Source organism: Mesitornis unicolor, unplaced genomic scaffold, assembly GCF_000695765.1.
Source record: "Mesitornis unicolor isolate BGI_N332 unplaced genomic scaffold, ASM69576v1 scaffold10857, whole genome shotgun sequence".
NCBI lineage: Eukaryota > Metazoa > Chordata > Aves > Mesitornithiformes > Mesitornithidae > Mesitornis > Mesitornis unicolor.
The window spans coordinates 8,659-26,080 of record NW_010197111.1 but is presented as its reverse complement, the minus strand read 5'-3'; the positions used below and the strand labels follow the sequence as shown (position 1 = coordinate 26,080).

The 17,422-nt window shown below is 38.4% G+C and overlaps 1 protein-coding gene across 1 annotated transcript in view; it reads right to left on the bottom strand.

The window, feature by feature from the left end:
* The window catches only part of GALNT12 (polypeptide N-acetylgalactosaminyltransferase 12), a gene marked incomplete at its 5' end in the record, with an annotated part of 31,750 nt that extends 17,647 nt beyond the window's left edge, over window positions 1-14,103 (bottom strand). The window contains 5 exons of the mRNA XM_010188697.1: window positions 1,895-2,071; window positions 7,120-7,237; window positions 9,517-9,702; window positions 12,973-13,162; window positions 13,895-14,103. Of these exons, the coding sequence (XP_010186999.1) occupies window positions 1,895-2,071; window positions 7,120-7,237; window positions 9,517-9,702; window positions 12,973-13,162; window positions 13,895-14,103 (880 nt within the window). The remainder of the gene's footprint in view (window positions 1-1,894; window positions 2,072-7,119; window positions 7,238-9,516; window positions 9,703-12,972; window positions 13,163-13,894) is intronic.
* Between the last annotated feature and the right edge of the window lie 3,319 nt (window positions 14,104-17,422).

The following is a 17,422-nucleotide window of genomic DNA, read 5'->3' as shown; positions in this document are numbered from 1 at the left end:
CACTCTTTCATCAAACCACAGATATATTTGCATTTCTCAAAGCCGTGGAAATATTACTGAAAACACAAAGCAGATGTAAAACAGGCAGAGATGCCTGCTTGAGTAAACAAACAGCATGACATATTAGCTCTGAGGGCTGAACATTAATCTTGAAGCGAAATTTTAAGGAACCAAATTCTGCAGTCATAGCATCAATCATTTTTTCCATTATGCTATGGAACTGAATATTTGGGTTAGATGAAGTAAAATGGTCTGAACTCAACCGCTGCAACAAGTGGTGCACAGAGTATTACAGAAACCAGAGTGCGCTTATGGCAGCTTTAATACATGCAAAATAATGCATGAGTCTCAGCTTACATCCACTGTGTTACAATAAGCCAATATGCAAAACTTTCAATATAAACACACAAATATCCTTTAAAGTTCTGTCATCACAGACATCAGCTGCCCAGAACTTTATAAGAAAAACTGTCAGCATTTATTGCTGTTTTCTTTTTGCATATGATGAGCAGAATCAGCCTGGCATTGCCTGTGAGCTCCCATCTTCGGATACAGAAAACCCATATTTCTCTCAAAGTCAGACTCTAATAATAAAACCTAAATGGCTTTTATGATGTTAAACAATTATTACAAATGCATGGACTACAATAATCTAATTACTTAGTTTAATCCAAAGGAACACAAGATGAAAGCTAACCAAATTCAGCTTCCTCAGTGTCCTCCAGCATACCTTTTAAAAGCATAATAATTTCAAGAGGGTTTTCTTCTTCTTTAATGTCTTTTGGGGGACAAACGTGTGGGGAACTCCCTGTCCTCCTGCCTGGTTCTTAGGTGCTGGCCCAGTGTAGCCAGAGGGAGATGCCCAGCATCCCACAGCAGGGCAGTTTATTCGATGCACACACCCAGAAAGCCGGCACTAAGAAAACATTCTGTGCAGAGAGAAGTGCCTGGGAAGATTGAGCACCTCCAGAAAAAAGCAACAGCAGAGTGATTTCTTTTAGGCTTGAATTTTGGACTTTGTGCCAGAGGTTCAGAGAAGTAATTTCTAGGCATTGCGAGGATATTTCAGTGTTATTGTCTTCTGGCCTACAGGCCCCTCACGATAAATATATTCGAACTATGAATTTGCACACTGCTTTCCTGTTCTGATCTACAGTTTTCACAGTATTTAACTCCTGAAAAAAACTGCAAACAAGTGATCTTGTATTTTGTTCATCACAGAAAGTAAAAATATTAACTTTTTTTTTTAAAAAAAAAAAAGAACCAATACATCAAACATTTTATTAGGAACATTTTCACTTGAGTTCCCAGGACTGATTTAAATTTAATCTTTGCAATATTGACTTTGTGTGCTTTTTTTTTTTTTAATCAAACATTGTGCAGCAGTAAATCAAACAAAAAAATCCATTTTGTCTTACACCAGTCCATAATTTTACAATTATCACAAGACAGGATTTTGCTAAAGATTATTACCATGCTGTTCGCTTAAAGATCTACTGTCCATTGAACCTTGTTGATTAGCACTTCTTAATTGTCTCTTCTGTAATTCTTTATTCATAGAATCCTGTATCAGCTGTTTCATAGCAGCATACATTTCAGGATAAACAGCTCCTCCTTACTTGGGTCACCCTGCTTTACTTGATTGTCATTTAGTCATTTATTCATTTAATATTGACACAAATGTGGCCTTTTTCTAGTCTTATGGAATTTCTGATTTTTTCCAAGGAGTTAAAAAATAACTATATATACACTTACTCTATGTTTGGGAAAAAGTTTTAGAAGAAAGAAGAAATAAACATAAAAAGCACTTCAAGTTAAATATTAGCTAAATTAACAGTTATTTCATTGAAAACAAAATCTATTGAAATTCCAAGAAAAATGAACTTGAACTCACCAGGCGAGCATGTGGGTTTCGGTGGTAATAAATTTCTTTATATTCATCCATCCACACTTCAGCTGCACGCACGCTGTTTGCCAAAGCTTTGGACCGGGAGTACGGAGCTTGTTTGGGGAAAACGTGACCTACGTGTGAGCACGGGTGGATCTCGAGACTTCCTCCACACTGCCATATCTGAACAAAGCATTGATATTGGGCATCATTAATTTGACTCTTTGCAAGCAGAAGGATACAGTAACAATAAGTCTTTGTAAGGATAATATCATCTCAAGAATATCACAGAATACTATACACAACACATACAATAATTTTGCATCCCATTTGATGAATAAGCTAGATAAAATGTCATCCTGTGAACGCAGAGCAAATCACTAGGAATAACAAGGAGATAACCCTATCTCTGATTTTATAAGGTTTGCAATTATCCTCTTCTTAGCTTCACTTTCTCTGAAAGCCTTGTAAGAAATGGTCTACAGTATTTCTGCAGATGTATTTAGCTGTATTATTCACAGTATTTAGCTGTGGTCTACGATTCAAGTTATTCAGGCATTTTAAAAAATAAGAAATAAAAATGAAAATAATAAAAAAGGGGAAAAGAGGCATGTTTATTGTCCAAATTAACTATGCAAGTAGCTGTCTCAGAAAGAAACTCATTACTCATAACTGATTTTTTACCAGAAATCTTTGTCTATATCCTACTGGAAAGCTGACCTGACAAAGCAGGTAAGCTTGTCTTATTGTTGGAGAATGATTAAGTTGTGTTCCTATTTCTATATTCACCATTTCAGAAGAGATGAACAAGTGCTTGTCATAAAAATACAACTAAACTTTAACACTGGAAAGCTAGGAAAGGAATGCCAGACCCAATACATGAAAAAAAGCAAAGTAATTCTGTAACTAACTCATGGTGGTCCAACCAACATTGACGAAACCTCCACTGTCTAAAGCAAAATTCCCACTCGCTGTCAAGGAAAGTACTTGAACCTGAATGTGGAAGTGGCCGAACTCACTCTGCTATTGCCCTCATCCTCCTGCCTCTGGCTCCTGAGATCAGGAAATGTACTTCCCTGGAGACAGAGCCCATAAATGACCACCAAGTGGATACCCTAGCCTCAGCACTCTGTACAATTGTTTATTATACTCCTCTCCTTTGAAAACCATGGAGTTTTGGCAGCTCATCCACACAGCCACTTTTCCATCATCCGTTCTGATCTCATGTTTGATATAATGAGCAGAAAGCACAGCTAAGTATTTCCTATTTAATATTGTGCGTGACCACAATGAGGCAGACAACCTGTTTCTGAAGGGTGCCCAAAACAAAGTTTCTGAAATTTAGTCAGATGGGAGTAGGACACATTGCTGCACTTGAACAGACCTGAGGCTATCACCAATGGCTCCAACAGACTTTCTGTAAAAGTTTTTTGAGAACAGGCACTCTAGTGGGATAACTCTCCTCATGTATTCAACTGGGTGTAGGTGGTATCTCTTCTTTCCTTTGTAAATGGAGGACAAGAGAAATTAGCTGAGATATGTTGAAGGGGTAGAAAGGTTTGCTCTCTGACAACCTTCCTGCATAGCATACACATTTTAATTATATGTTATTCAAATTAATGCAGCAGGAGTGAAAGCTGTGAAGTAACAAATAAGTGACAACAGGTCAGTGATGGGACTTTTCCCATCTCTCTCCCTGGGACTTTTAGGGATCTAAAGAGTCAGTAGAGATGAAGGCTTTCAGCATGCACAAGATGAACATTGTCTTCAGACTGCTAATTTCTCTCAAATTTCCTAATTTAGAAAACAATGAACATTGTCTCCATTGATTTGGTTTTGGATAACAATGTCAGACCTTCACACATGGTACAATACTGTGCTTAATAACCAAATTGTAAGCACTCTAAAACATACGTTTACTTTAAAAACAAATGGTTTCCTTAAAGGTATAGGTAATTAATTATTCATCTGTAGGGAGCACTGCATAATCTTTACTTCCTGGATTTCAAATTTTAATTTCTTGCCTTTCATTAGATATTTCTTTCTTCTTTTTTTGTTGCTTTTTGGGGAAGCAGTATATTTGTCATGTGAATAGGAAGATTATTAAAGGAATTACACAAGAAATCTAGAATCCTGTACCGATATTTTAAACAATTTGCGTATTTTCACATGTAAGTTACACTACTGTCATTTTGAAAGTTGATAAGAAAGCAGCTATTCACTTTCTCTTTAAGATCTCTCTTTTTGAGGTTTGTTTCAAAACAATAGCTTTCTTACTTTATTATTCCTACATCCAAGGTTACTTTTTTAAAGTTGAAATTTGTCATGTAAGTTTTGTTTGTCATCAAATATTAAGTGCCATTAAATTTATTAAAGTTTAACAATTTGCACATTTATTACATTCCACATAAGCATTTTTATTGATATTTACTGTTTTGATCAGTCTGTTTTTAAACAAAATACAAGGAATGGACCATAAGGACTACTGAAGTAAAATTACACAGTTAAGAAAGAAGCACATTCTTCTGCTCTTCTGTGGTAAAGTCTGATTTAAATGGAGGAAAACAGACTGACCATATCTCTGTTAAACTGATGCCAAAAAGAGAATTCCATAACAGCTGATTTTTCAATAATTAAAATTCTGAATTTCTCTAAAAAACAACTGTAGGTTGCTAAGCAATGCACATTAAATTCTGCTTCCTTAACAAAGCACTTCAAAATGTCTCTTGTCTTCGTATTACAATAAAAATAACTACATTTCTGCTAAACAAGTTCTCAGAAGATTTTGTTGGTTTTTTGGTTGGTTTTGTGGTTTTTTGTGTTGTTTTGTTTTGTTTTGAACAGAAAACACATTTTGACCTCTATATAAAATCAGATACAAATGAAGAGTGAGGAAAAAGAGAAAGACAAAGCAAGGAATTCACTAGAGAAACCAAAGTTGACTACTAAAGGCTAAGAAAGTGATTCTGGAGAAGGCTGTCCCTTAAAAGTCTTCATACATCCTTTGTCAGAGAAGCACATTAGATTTCATGTATATTTTGCATGCTCACGTGCATGAAAACATGTTTCTTTACTAGGTCTGGCTAGCTCACAGCCCATTATAAAAGCGTACTTTTTTTCTTCAGCATGAAAAGAAAAAAAGAGGACATTAATTTTTACTTTCACTTTCATCTTGATGCATGCAGACAATCGATATTTTTTCTTTTCTTTTTGGAGACAGATGGTGACATTATGAAAAGCTACAGTAAAAGTACAGCTCTCTCCTTGGGATCTCCATCCCTGCCAGGGTGCTTGGACAACTAACTTAATTGCTGGGTCAATGAACGCTAAATAAGAAAAGGTCTATAAGCTCTACCACCTCCATTCTAACACTTTCTGACTCTCTGGAAGAAATTAAAAAATTAAAAAAAGAATGCTATCTCCTGAACAAAGACAAACTGTACAAAATACTCTGTTCCTGCCTCTCTTTCTCTGCTGTGATTTTGCTTGCTGGTTTGCGGTTGAGCCCTGCTGAGTGTTGCTCATGCATGACCTGCTGGGAGCTGGGTAGGCAGAGGGGCCTCCCCAGCTGCATGAACCCATCTGGACTGCGCCCACTGCAAGGCAGATGTCCAGATCTGGACAGAAAGAAACAAAATAAAAAGGACAGAAAAGAGAAGACCCCAGGCAATTGGAGGCATATTATCCAGGCCTGTGGGCAATCAAATTTCCAACAGAAAAAAGAACTTACCAGTAAATAATTTAGCCTTTTTGCACATGTGTGGTTTTCTTTCACATCATGATGGTGGGTTGAAGGACAGAACTCAGGTGCATCAAGCAGAAGCACCCAGAAAAATAAAACAAAACAAAAAACCAAACCAAAACAAGACAAAACAAAAACTTACATTGAAGTGCCAATAGCACTGAAGGACCAATAGCAGAGAGGGGGGAAGAAAGCTGTAACCAGGTTACTTTCACTCCATGTACAGGAAGGGGAAGATGAAAGGGCATGTTTTGCATCCCTCAGAAAGAAGAGTTTCAATGCCCATTATGCCCATCAAGTGAAATTGTATCCAGCCAAGTAGAATTAAGAAATTCCAAATCAAGGCACAGTGGCTTGATCCTGCATTCAGCACACAGCCTTCATCTCTCTTAGTCATCATGCTTCTAGCTGAAGCTTTGTCTTGTTGCACCTCTCAAAACCACAGAGAAGTTCTTCAGTTTAGAGTAATTGAAGTACAAGAAAGAGGAGGTTTGAGGACAAGTCCTTTCATGTGACTGGGATAGGGCGGTGTTTTCAGAGATGAGAAGAACAATGAATTAATTTACAGTGCTTTTCAGTATCCCTGCTCCTAATTTTCAGGTCTGGCAGGTCTAGAAACCACAGAGACGACAGAATTAATGCTGATTTGTCCCTCTTGACCTTCTTCTGCACCATGAGCAGCCAGAAGAACACAGTTAAGCAACATCAGAGCACCCTGCTCTCTTCCACAAAAACCCTCTCCGCAGGAAGCCTGAGTTACACAGGCTTGAAATCAAATAGAGGAAAGCATGTTGTGCACAATTTGGATTCAAATGCCTAGAGCCCACTGGCAACCTGCACTATAGTAAAACCATTACACCCAGACATTATCGCTGGCCATTGCACAGTCCCATCCTGCAGAAATGTTGGCCTCCCAGAAGAGGCCTACTAGATCCACCTGCAGCCTGCAGGGAGCCCCACACCAGAGTTCCCACTGCGCTTCTTCATTTAAGTGCCCTATCACAAGCCACGTCCGCACAACACGCTGCATGTCCGTGGCCACTGAAGGACTGCCACAAGCCCTGTGGTTCCTGCTTAGCCCCTGTGGGGCATAGCAGTGTGCCTGTGCACCCACCCAGCACACCAACTCCTGGGAACTCTGCTGCTGCTCCTACTGTGCTCCTCCTGGGTGCTAGCCAGCCTCTGATGCTTCCTCTCGTCCATAAGAAGACCTCATGGAGAGATTCCAATTGAACTCCAGAAGAAATTTTTTTGCTATGAGATCAATCAGACATTGGAACAGTCTCCCAGGTGAAGTGGTAAATTCCCCTACACAGCTTGACAGGGTGCTGACTCATCTCATTTAAACTATACTTTTACCTCGAGAGGTTGGACTCGATGATCCTTGTGGTCCCTTCCAACTTGGTATTCTATGCTTCTATGATTCACATTTCTCCATGTTGAAGAAGCAAAGCACAAAGCAAACCACACTTTCAATTGAGCCACTTACTCGAAATGAGAATTCAAGGTTTTCTCCTCCCCAGACTTCCATTCCAGTGTCATATGAACCAAGATAATCAAAATACTTCTTGCTCACAGAAAACAATCCACCTGCCATGGTTGGAGACCTATTGAAGAGAATAACACCTCTGAATTTAATAAAAAACAGGAAAAAAAATTATGAGCCACAGATCAAAAATAAAAATATATTGTATTTTTCATTTTCTCAGTCTCTTTGAATACAAAGTAACAGTCAGCCATTGATGGGTTATAAGTAGTACATCATCAGCCCATTTCAATTTAATTTTGTAATTAAAACAAATTGTTATCAGATTGAGCTCCATAATGTATTAAAATAAAAATAACAATGAAGTCAGAGAAGATAAATGTTGTGTTAATATAAATTTTTGCAATTACAGTGTCTTTGTGAGTCACTATAAATAACCAGCCTCTTACCTTCACATAGTAGAACATAAACTTTTTTGTGACAGAATTATTTTAGCCAGCTCTGAAATTCTAAATGCGGTATACTTACACATTTTACTTAAGCAGTAAGTAAACATGTTTGTGCTTTAGTAATAAATAGCAACATTTCTGATCCCATTAATATCAAGTGGAAAAACTCTCAGACATTAACTGAGCAGAATTAAGTAAACAGAGCCCCTGAAGATATTTTTTCTAAGATCTGCCTATCTGTTGTTTGTTTTGTTTTTTTTTTAATTGTTTGCTACGCTTGGAAGAAAAAAATCAGGGGCCAAGTCTGGATTCTCACTGAAGACCACAAGGCCTAGGGCGACAGCACACTTAAGGGATGGACTTTTAGTAGGGTACTCTGTGCACATTATATAAACTTGAATTTGTTCATTATTGTTCCTAATTGTTTACAGTTTTAGAAAATTACCTTCTTTAAAGTGCCAAGCATATAATGCTAGTTGGAACTAAATTCAGCTGACACTTTACAAATTTTACTAAATTGCTGTTGAGGTAAACACTAACAAATGCTAGGTGCAGTGATCAGTTACTTTTAATCTGTCAAAAATAATTTTACCAGCCATCTTTTTGAAGCAACACTGTCTTACACTGTCATATGTTGTTACAAAGAATGGAAAGATATGAGGTGAGACAGAAGGAAAAAAAAAACCAAAACAAACTCCATAACCAGTCAAGCTCTTCTGCCTCCCTCCAGATCTCATCTTTCCAGACACAGCTGTTGGTGACACCACTCGCAGCACTGCCGCTTTCTCCAGACACTTGCTGAGCTCATATTCCTCAGGCTACTGTGAAGTTTTATCCCTCATTGTTTCCCCAAAGACAATTCTTGTCGTGAAGAAAAGCACCGTATTTAAACTAAAGGCTTTAAAAATATTTACTCTGTTTTGAAACTTTTTTTCAGGAGGCTGTGGACTAATATATGCTGAGAAGGACTAAATTACTGCCTTACTTTTTCCATTTAACAAAAAAGTTCTCTTCTTTCAGCTGAGGATAAGTTCAATAACATTCGTGAAATATTTGGTATTATTATCATGATAAGCAACCTTGAAAAGACTGAGAAAATTCTGAGAGAATTCTCTATTTGTTGTAGTCTGTAGGATAACAGTTTACAAATAAAAGCAAGAGCCAACAAAATTGTGATGTTAGAAATGCAAAACCGCTTCAATTCTTACAATACACTACTGAAATACAGTAACTCCCAATTGAGTGTAGCAGACCCTCAACTATCAGGATTTTGTCTACCGTGTCCAATTTCCAGTTGTTTGTACTCTTACCTCTCCTAAAAATACAGTATGGAGTGACAGATTATACCGACTGATTGCAGCTTGTCTCATAACAAAACAAAACTGAAACCGCATGAGTTAGCCCTTCACAGAAACTATGGTGGATAGAGCTGTATCATTTCATCCCAATAAACTGGCAAAATGGTTCACCTTTGAAAACAGAGCAAGGAAACACCACTATCACTATGGCACAGATAATGTCTTCAAAACTACTTTTGCCTTCTTACTGGTTGATGATTTCTTTTTCCCTTTTTCATCTTTGCCCACAATACATTTTTTACAACACTTATCTCCCTGCTTTGTGCAGAGGACACCCTTCAATATTAGTTAATCAGTTACAACCTTTCTGTGTGCTGATAAGCTTCTGTGGGAATTTGCCTGCAGGAGTCCAGAGAGTGCTTGTGCAATAAGGATTCCATATGGAAGATTACACAGGCATTTCAGCTTTTAGGGCAGAATTTTTTCAGAAGCATGTTGAGCAGGAGCTATTTGGGTAAAAATGGGAACTAAACAACATATGCAATTTTTATTAATTTGCTGATTTCTCAAATATTTTTCAGCACCTGATATTTCCAAGTGAAGTCAAAAGCACTTGTAACATTCACAGTTTCATAAGATGCATAAAAATTAACCTGATGACATCGGTCTTGGACTTTCTCAGTTTTTGTTCTCTTTCAGGGGTAGTATGCCAAGTGAAGACCAGTCTCCAGTCAAATCCACCGATCTGTGGCTCACCAGCATTTCCCAAGTACTCAAATGTATTCCAGTCAATAACATCAATAACAGGGCAGACAACAGCTGTTTCTTCTTCTGCAATCCTAATATGATTTTAAAAGAAAAAGGCGACTTCCATTAGAAACGTCTCTCAAAAACTAGAACTGTCAAGAACAGAGAATGCTTACAAATATCAAACACAAAGTTTTGCTCCTTTTCATCTCATGCTGCAGTGCAAGGAAAGGCCAGCTACATGAATAACCACTGATTTCTTGCTGAGGATGCATCAGGAGGATGCATCAAGATGGACTCAGCTGTAGGCACCTGGCAAGCATCAATCTTCCTGGACAGTGGAAGTGAGGTATGCCAGATGGCTTGAGATAACACATTCAGCATCTGGCTTGGCTGCCAAATTTGGCACTGCACTCTCAACAAAAACATCTATTTTGTTTTGTATGGGTAGCTGCCTTCAAGATATTTAGAAAGCAGCATGACTATCATTCTGCAAGAATGAATAAGGTAGCTAGGCTCTTGGCTCATGGTTGTCCTTGTAACTGTGATCATCTGCAAAAGGTTATACTGAGCACTACATCAGTAGCTCAAAAAGAAATCATGAGGTCACACAAAAAAACCTGCATGCAACACAGGAATGAGATCTCCAATAGTGAAACATATATGAAGGAGGCCTCCAGAAACCCTGACAACATAGGTCATAAAAAGCAGAAACAAGATAGTACTGCAGAAAAACACACCTACCAGTGAGGCTGATGTAAACATAGTTAAGATCTTTATCATAATAAGAATACATCAGAGCTGACAACATTTCTTTCAAGTCTACTTCTGGAAGGAGATAGTCTCCTTCCTCCAATTTCTCAGTACCATACAGGGTTTTCTGGATTCCTTTCCAAAACCACTTGCCCTTACAAAAGGCCATGGGATCCCTTGCCTTCAACTCACCTTCTGGAAAGGCCAGGAGAGAGCAATGTCATGCACACAAGCTCAAGCTAAGGCTTTGCTCCTACATCACTCTTTAGCAATCTTCTCTACACCAGTCTTAGGCATCTCCTATTAGTTCAATGAAAAACTGACTTGTTTGACTTTTAAATGCTGGTACTTGTTTCAGCCCTGCATCTTCTGATTTGGGTATTCCAGAGGAAAGGAAAAACTGAACATGTTATGTTGCCAAACAAGGAAGACTCCTGTCTTTCAAGGGGAGTCAGTACCTCATGCGATTATTGGGACAATGGAATTATTAAGCTTAAAACCTGCAGGCTGACCAAGGGGCTCTGACTGTGAAATTAGAGCAGCTTGTGGTAGTTAAATGCAGCAGAGAACAGCAAATGGTTCCAAAGAAGCATTGTCAGAGCTGAGAGAAACTGCCTTAAATATGAAATGGTCCCTTGTTGCCAGAGAGATGTGACACAGCTGTTTTCTTCTTTATGATCTCCCATTGAAATCCTGTTTGGTAGAGTGCACAAAATGGCTTATACAAATGTTGCTATCTCTTGTCTCACTTGTATAAAGCTGATGTACAAAGCAATAAGAATGATACGTACACAGAGGAAAAAAATTCCCAAGAAAATGTAAAAATGCTTTGTTGCTCCTGTAAAGGAAAAGGAGTAAAAATTAGGTATCTGGCATGTGATTTCAGTTATGAAAGGAATCAGGTAAGTGAAAGGCCATCACCTTTTCTGCAAGTTAAGAATTAACCAGATGGCATAATGCATACGCAGCTTACAAATACAACTTTGTTTGCACTGCTAAATGCTAACACCATTGTATTGCTCCCATATATGTAAGCCAGATATGCCACACAAACATCCCCTTAGAGATGTACATCTTCATCTGCAGAGGGAGGGCAAAAATTCCAAGACACATCCTGAGTTAACTTTTTACAGGTGATTTATTATACTTAAAGAGATCCCAATCCTTCCTCAAGATTGCCATCTAGTGGTTTTCTAAAGAAGTGAAGACATAACAGAATCGTCTCCAGTTATATACTGTTTTTCCAGAGGACAGACATTAAAACCATGTTTATTCTTCAATTTTTACCCCTTTTCTCTTCTTCACACTATCTGTACTGTCAATAGTTAACCCACAGTTACTTGGAATATACTCGGTGTGGAATTTAGAAACAAGTTAAAGATGACAATTTAAAATAAAAAAAATTATTCCAGATACAATTTCAAATGGACATGGGGAGTTTCAGAACACAAGTTCCACCAGGAATTGGGAAGACTTGCACACCTCAAGACAGTAAATACTTTTGGAAATCTCTCTCCAGTTTGCATAAGGCTGTTTTTTCTGGTCCTTCTCTGAAGTCTACAGTACCTGGTAGGAATCTTTACAGGATGCAAATTAAACCACTGACCTTGAGGAAAGGACTTTTTTTTTTAATTATGTTTTAAAGAGAGCTGTTTTTCTCTACAGTGTATCTAAGAGGTCTGGCTCAGGTACTGTATCCATCAGTATCTGCTAAATGGCCTCCAAGGGGCTAAAGATGTATGCTGGCAGCAAAAGGGGCAAAAGCAATACGGCCTTGTGCATGCGGTGCAGGGTGCTGTGGTGAGGTTCACCAGTGACTGAACTGACAGCAAGAAAGTCCATGTATGGCTGCTGTGACTATGCCTGGTTGAGGCTTCAAGAATATCATAAATATTCTAAGTTGTAATCAAGAAACAGTATAATGCTTTTTAGGGTTTTTTGTTGGGGTTTTTGTTTGTTTGTTTGGTGTTTGCTTGTTTGCTTTTAATTAACAGAAGTCTTCTGAATTGACTGACAGATCTGCAGTATAGATGAAAAACTACTTGGCTTTAAAGTACCGTGTCCCAGGACAGATGGTGTCCAAGTAAAAGTCAGTGCTGACATAACATTAACTCTTCTCTATTCTACCCCATGAAGCTTTATAACAGGATGAGTTTGGAAAGATGGACTTGATCAGTAGTAGGAAGATGAAGTTTATTGACTTCTGTACCAATCTGTATGCACATCGCCCTGCAATAGGGGATGTCTCAGGGCATGCATCTTTCCAGATCTTCTTCTGTCAGCCTGGGTGGTGGATGAGAAGTAGCCACCTACCCCAGAGTAGTTTCAAAGCTGTGGAAGGATTCCTCTTCCTGAAAACAAAACTTTTCCTTTCTCTGGAGAAAAAGAGCAGCCTGGACCTCAGGAGAAACCAAAATCCACTTCCTGACCTTTCACACTTCCACTCGCCACCCCACTGCCAGGATAGAAACACTCACAGTGCCTCAGAGACCAGACTGCGGTAACCTTCAGTAAACATCTACCAAGAGCCATTTTTCCACTGCAGAAGTGTGCCAAACCACGTCTCCTTCTGCAACGGGACAGAAAACCAGCCCAGAGCACAACCTCACCTTGCCAGCAGCGGCTCCAGCCAGCCCTCATGGCATTCACAGTGGCAGTCCAGAAACGTCAGGATGTCTCCTTTCGCCAGAGACGCCCCCAGCAGCCGGGCTCGAACCAATCCCTCTCGCTTGTTTGCACGGATAAGACGCACCTTGCGTAAGCCAGCCACGTAGTTTTCCAATGTCTCCTTTAAATGTTCTGTAACAGAAAAATACAAAAAGAAAGCAAGAGTATAGTTCTGGAATGGTTGGTTTATGTCATGCTACAAAAAGCTCTGTTTTCAATAGCATCTTACTTATAGCAGTGCCTTAAAGATACCAGCGTTTTGAACTCTGATTCTGCTGTGCTGCCTACTGTAGGAAAGGACAAGGAAAAAGCACAGAACTTGGATGGACACAAATCATAGTTACTTCCAAGAAATGGAATCCTTCATAATTGCCTCTGCAATTCACTTCCAAATTGTTAAGTGCTCCTCAAACGTTACATAATTTTTTTTCCATGTAGAAGTTTTATTCTTAACACAATTCATGTGTGGTGGGAAATGCCAGTGCTGTCTTTGTGTCCCGTAATTCAAACAAAAACAGACAACCAGGTAGCTCTCACTATACTAGACATCAGGGCAACCTTGGAGCAGTGGAAACTTGCTCAGATTAGGAAAATTAAAATGCTGTGATGAGACTGTAGGTTATCTATATATGCAAGCACTCATGTTACAACACACCAAATATGGTTCCCCAGTCTAAACTAAATTTGGTCCGGAAGTCAAGTTTTTGACTGACATGCTACAAGAAAAGCTATTTTCCAATTAGATTCCTATGTTGTACAAATTTATGGTAAGTTACCCAAACAGCGTATTTTTTTCTCGTATAGCCTGATTGACCAGAAAAACCCCCATCGACAATCAACATTATTTAGAATTGTTCTTCCTACCTTTGTCACTGTAATCATCTACAAGGATAATTTCTTCCAAAAGTATATCTGGAGATGTCTCAAGAACACTATGAACAGTTCGCAGAAGTGTTGACCAAGCCTCATTATAAAAAGCTATCACAACAGAGGTTTTTGGCAGGCTATAATAATCATATTTCTTCTCTCTGCATCTGTAAGAGAGAGGATTATATTTAGTACAAGCGCAAAAGCTTTGGTTAATTTTCAGAAAACTACTCTCAAATTAAGATTTAGTATGCTATTTACTAACTGTAAGCAAGAAGCTGGTCTTCCAGAAGTCCCATTTCCGCAGCAGCATTGTGACTAAAATTCTACAACCCCTCAAAATGTCTAAAAAATAAAATAATAGGAGGTATTCTGGGCTAGTGTATGTGCAGTAGCTGTCCTTGCACAAAATTACCTCAACGAGAAGAGCAAGTAATGGCAAAAACATGCATCAGATTACAGAAAGAAATATAAAACCTAAGCACAGTAGAAACAGTAGCATACATTACTAATAACTTGTGCTTTGGAAAATAAGCGCTAGACAGTAAAAATATAACTGCGAAGGAACAGCAACATATAAAAAGAGAAAAAAACAGCAACAGAGCTGAGACGTATGTACACTGAAGCAGAATTTAGGAAGACCACGGAACTGCCAAGATATAAAGTGGAATCCGCAAAAAACACAGACAGACATAGAAATGCAGGTTTTTGGCGCTATGGAGAGCCAGGAAGTTTGCAAACCTTTGGATTAAGCTCCAGAATGTATTTCCTATAAACATATATATGAACTTCCCTAAATGAACATAAGGATGCCAAGTAACTTACAGCTGAGCCAAATGTGTAAATTGTTAAAGATTCTCCTGGTCTGAAAGAATTTTAAAATAATGATGGTATTTATTACCATTTCTTCCCTTTTCTTAGATAATTCTGTATTAGTTTTGTTAAAAGTACAACACAAATGGTTTAGAGATGTTTGAATTTTCTTATGCCTCCAGCTTACTGCCTGGAGTCACTGAGGCAGGAGGACATACATCAGCTTCTGTGGACTGGTAGGTCACAATAAATACTGAAGCAGGTAGGACATCCCTCCTACCAAAACAGAACAGCAGCGAGTCCTCCAAGACTTACGTTACAGGGAGCTGAAGAAGGAAACCAGAACTGATCAATAGAAAATGTGACAGCAAGATCCCTCTAGGTCAGTTTAGGGAAACCAAAATTTCCTAAAACACCCAGAAAATGACATTAAAAGAAAACTGCTTACCTAGAGCACATTAAGAATATATTCACAGACTATTTAATGCTGTTGTGTTTGCAATATGAAAGACTTCTTATAGGTTTCTTTAAAGATTAGGCAACATCTATTAAGATCCACACTACAGAAAGATTTTAAAAAGTCTGACTCTGAATATTCCTAAAATAAAAAGTAAAAGTCTGTAGGTTTCTTTTGCAATAAATACCTGAAAATGATAAAGCAACGAGGAGAAATGACACTTGGGCAGAGGAGACACACAGAAGGGTGCTTCTCAAACATGAAAGCAATGCTATGCAACAACATATATTGTACATGGTGTGTATGCATGGACACACACATCCAGATACACAGATAGGTAGATACGCATACGCACACACTTAAACTGGGAAGTAAAAAAATGCCCATCGCTGCAGGCTGCAACTTGGCCCGAGGCAAACAGGGGCCTTCACAGGGAACTGTTTCACACCAATGGCTGGTGACAGAAGTGATTTGTTTTGCCAAATGTTCATGTATTAACACATGAAAAAGGAGTCACATTTTAATTAACTTTCTTCTTTTTAAAACACAGAAAAAGCTACTGTCTCAATCCAATTTTAGAAATGCATATTTACTTTAGCCTATTGAAAAACATTTATGCTCAGCAGTGCCAGGAAAAAAATATTCTGATTTATCACAGTCACTTGTAATAGGTAATTTCAGTTGATTTCTTGATGGAAATGAGATCTTTACCTAACCATTTCAGAAAACTGAAAGAAAAAAGAAATAAATAGAAAACATCCAGGAAGGCCTTCTCTGGAAAATATGTCAGAAAGATTCACAGAATAATAATGCTGTATTCCATTATTTAAAAAACGAAATCCAAAATGTCTAAAGAAGCTTATAAGCCTAACTATAGATTAAAGACCTCAACAGATTTGCCTGAAAATTACATGCTGGAGACGAGAAACATACTTTGGCACAGAGCAAGGCAATCCCCAAACTGTTCGTGATTCACTTCGCATCACTGCCTCCTTCAATGACCACACCCTACACTGCTGAAAAAGGTCAGCCTCCTACGGGACATACCACAGTACACATTTCTTAGGTTTCTGAAGCCAAGGAAGAGGCCAAAAGTACAGAAGGCGTTTTATTTACCAGCTCCATGATGGAAAGCAGCAGGCAAGTGCAGAGAAGTGGCTCGCCAGGGTGGCAGGGCATGGCCACGCTGCCCAAGCGGTGCCAGGCTACCCTGTAGCCCACTGGGCAAGGCTGATGGCCCGCTGGAGAAACAAACCATCCCTCACCTTGCATATTGAAATACACGGAGCACAACGGGAAACTTAGCTCTTTAGGACATGAGGTTTATTTGGAGGAAAACTAATCGTCACGTATAGACCAACTAAAATTTTGAGACTTTTAAAAAAATTAGAAAAAAAAATTAAAGCTGTCCACCTTCTACACAGATGTGTATGTTTATTTCAGAAATTACTTCATATATTCCTTACTAGATTGCTACAACTTCTCAACTGCTAGCAGACTCAAATGTTGTTGATAAAATGAAGCACAATTTTCCTTATATTTCTGTTTTGAAATAAATTTCAAAGAGTTTTTTTCTCAGTCTTAAAAGATAATCTCATAATCTCACTGAGGAGATTACAAACCTAAAGTATTTAAACTCTGGAAGTGTAAGAAAATCTTAAAAAAAAAAAAAAGAATCCCTTGAATGGAAATGGACATGCTTAGAAGTGTTGTTGAATAACAACTAAGGAGCATGCATATGGACACTAAACATTACCATTTCACAAGCTTTAAAAACACCACTACAAGTAAAGCCCAGTGGTCATTAACTCAGCTTTTCCATGTCCCAGCTCCTATTTACAACAGAAGCACCTTAACAGTGCATTTTCTGCCTTCACCTTTGCAAACTTCAGGACATATTTTTATTCTCCGTGTGTCAGCCAAGTATCCAAGCTCCTACTTTCCAAGTGAATCATTTCACTCCTGCTTTGGATTATTCAGAAAAACAAATGCGTATCTGTTACAATATGTAATTAAAATGACAGGGAGGACACTAACTGGTGACAGCAGTCCCAAAATAAGTTTTTGCAGATATTGGGAAAGTATATTTATACTGCCTATACTGCAAGCTGCTTTCGGCTTCTGACTAAGGCGCTCTTTAGTGCTACCCTTAAATGTGTAACACTGTCCTTTCCCAATACAGGACACAGAAAAACAAACCTCTACAGAGGTTTAACTATAAAGCAGATGCTTAACTTTTCTATGGCTGCAGTTAA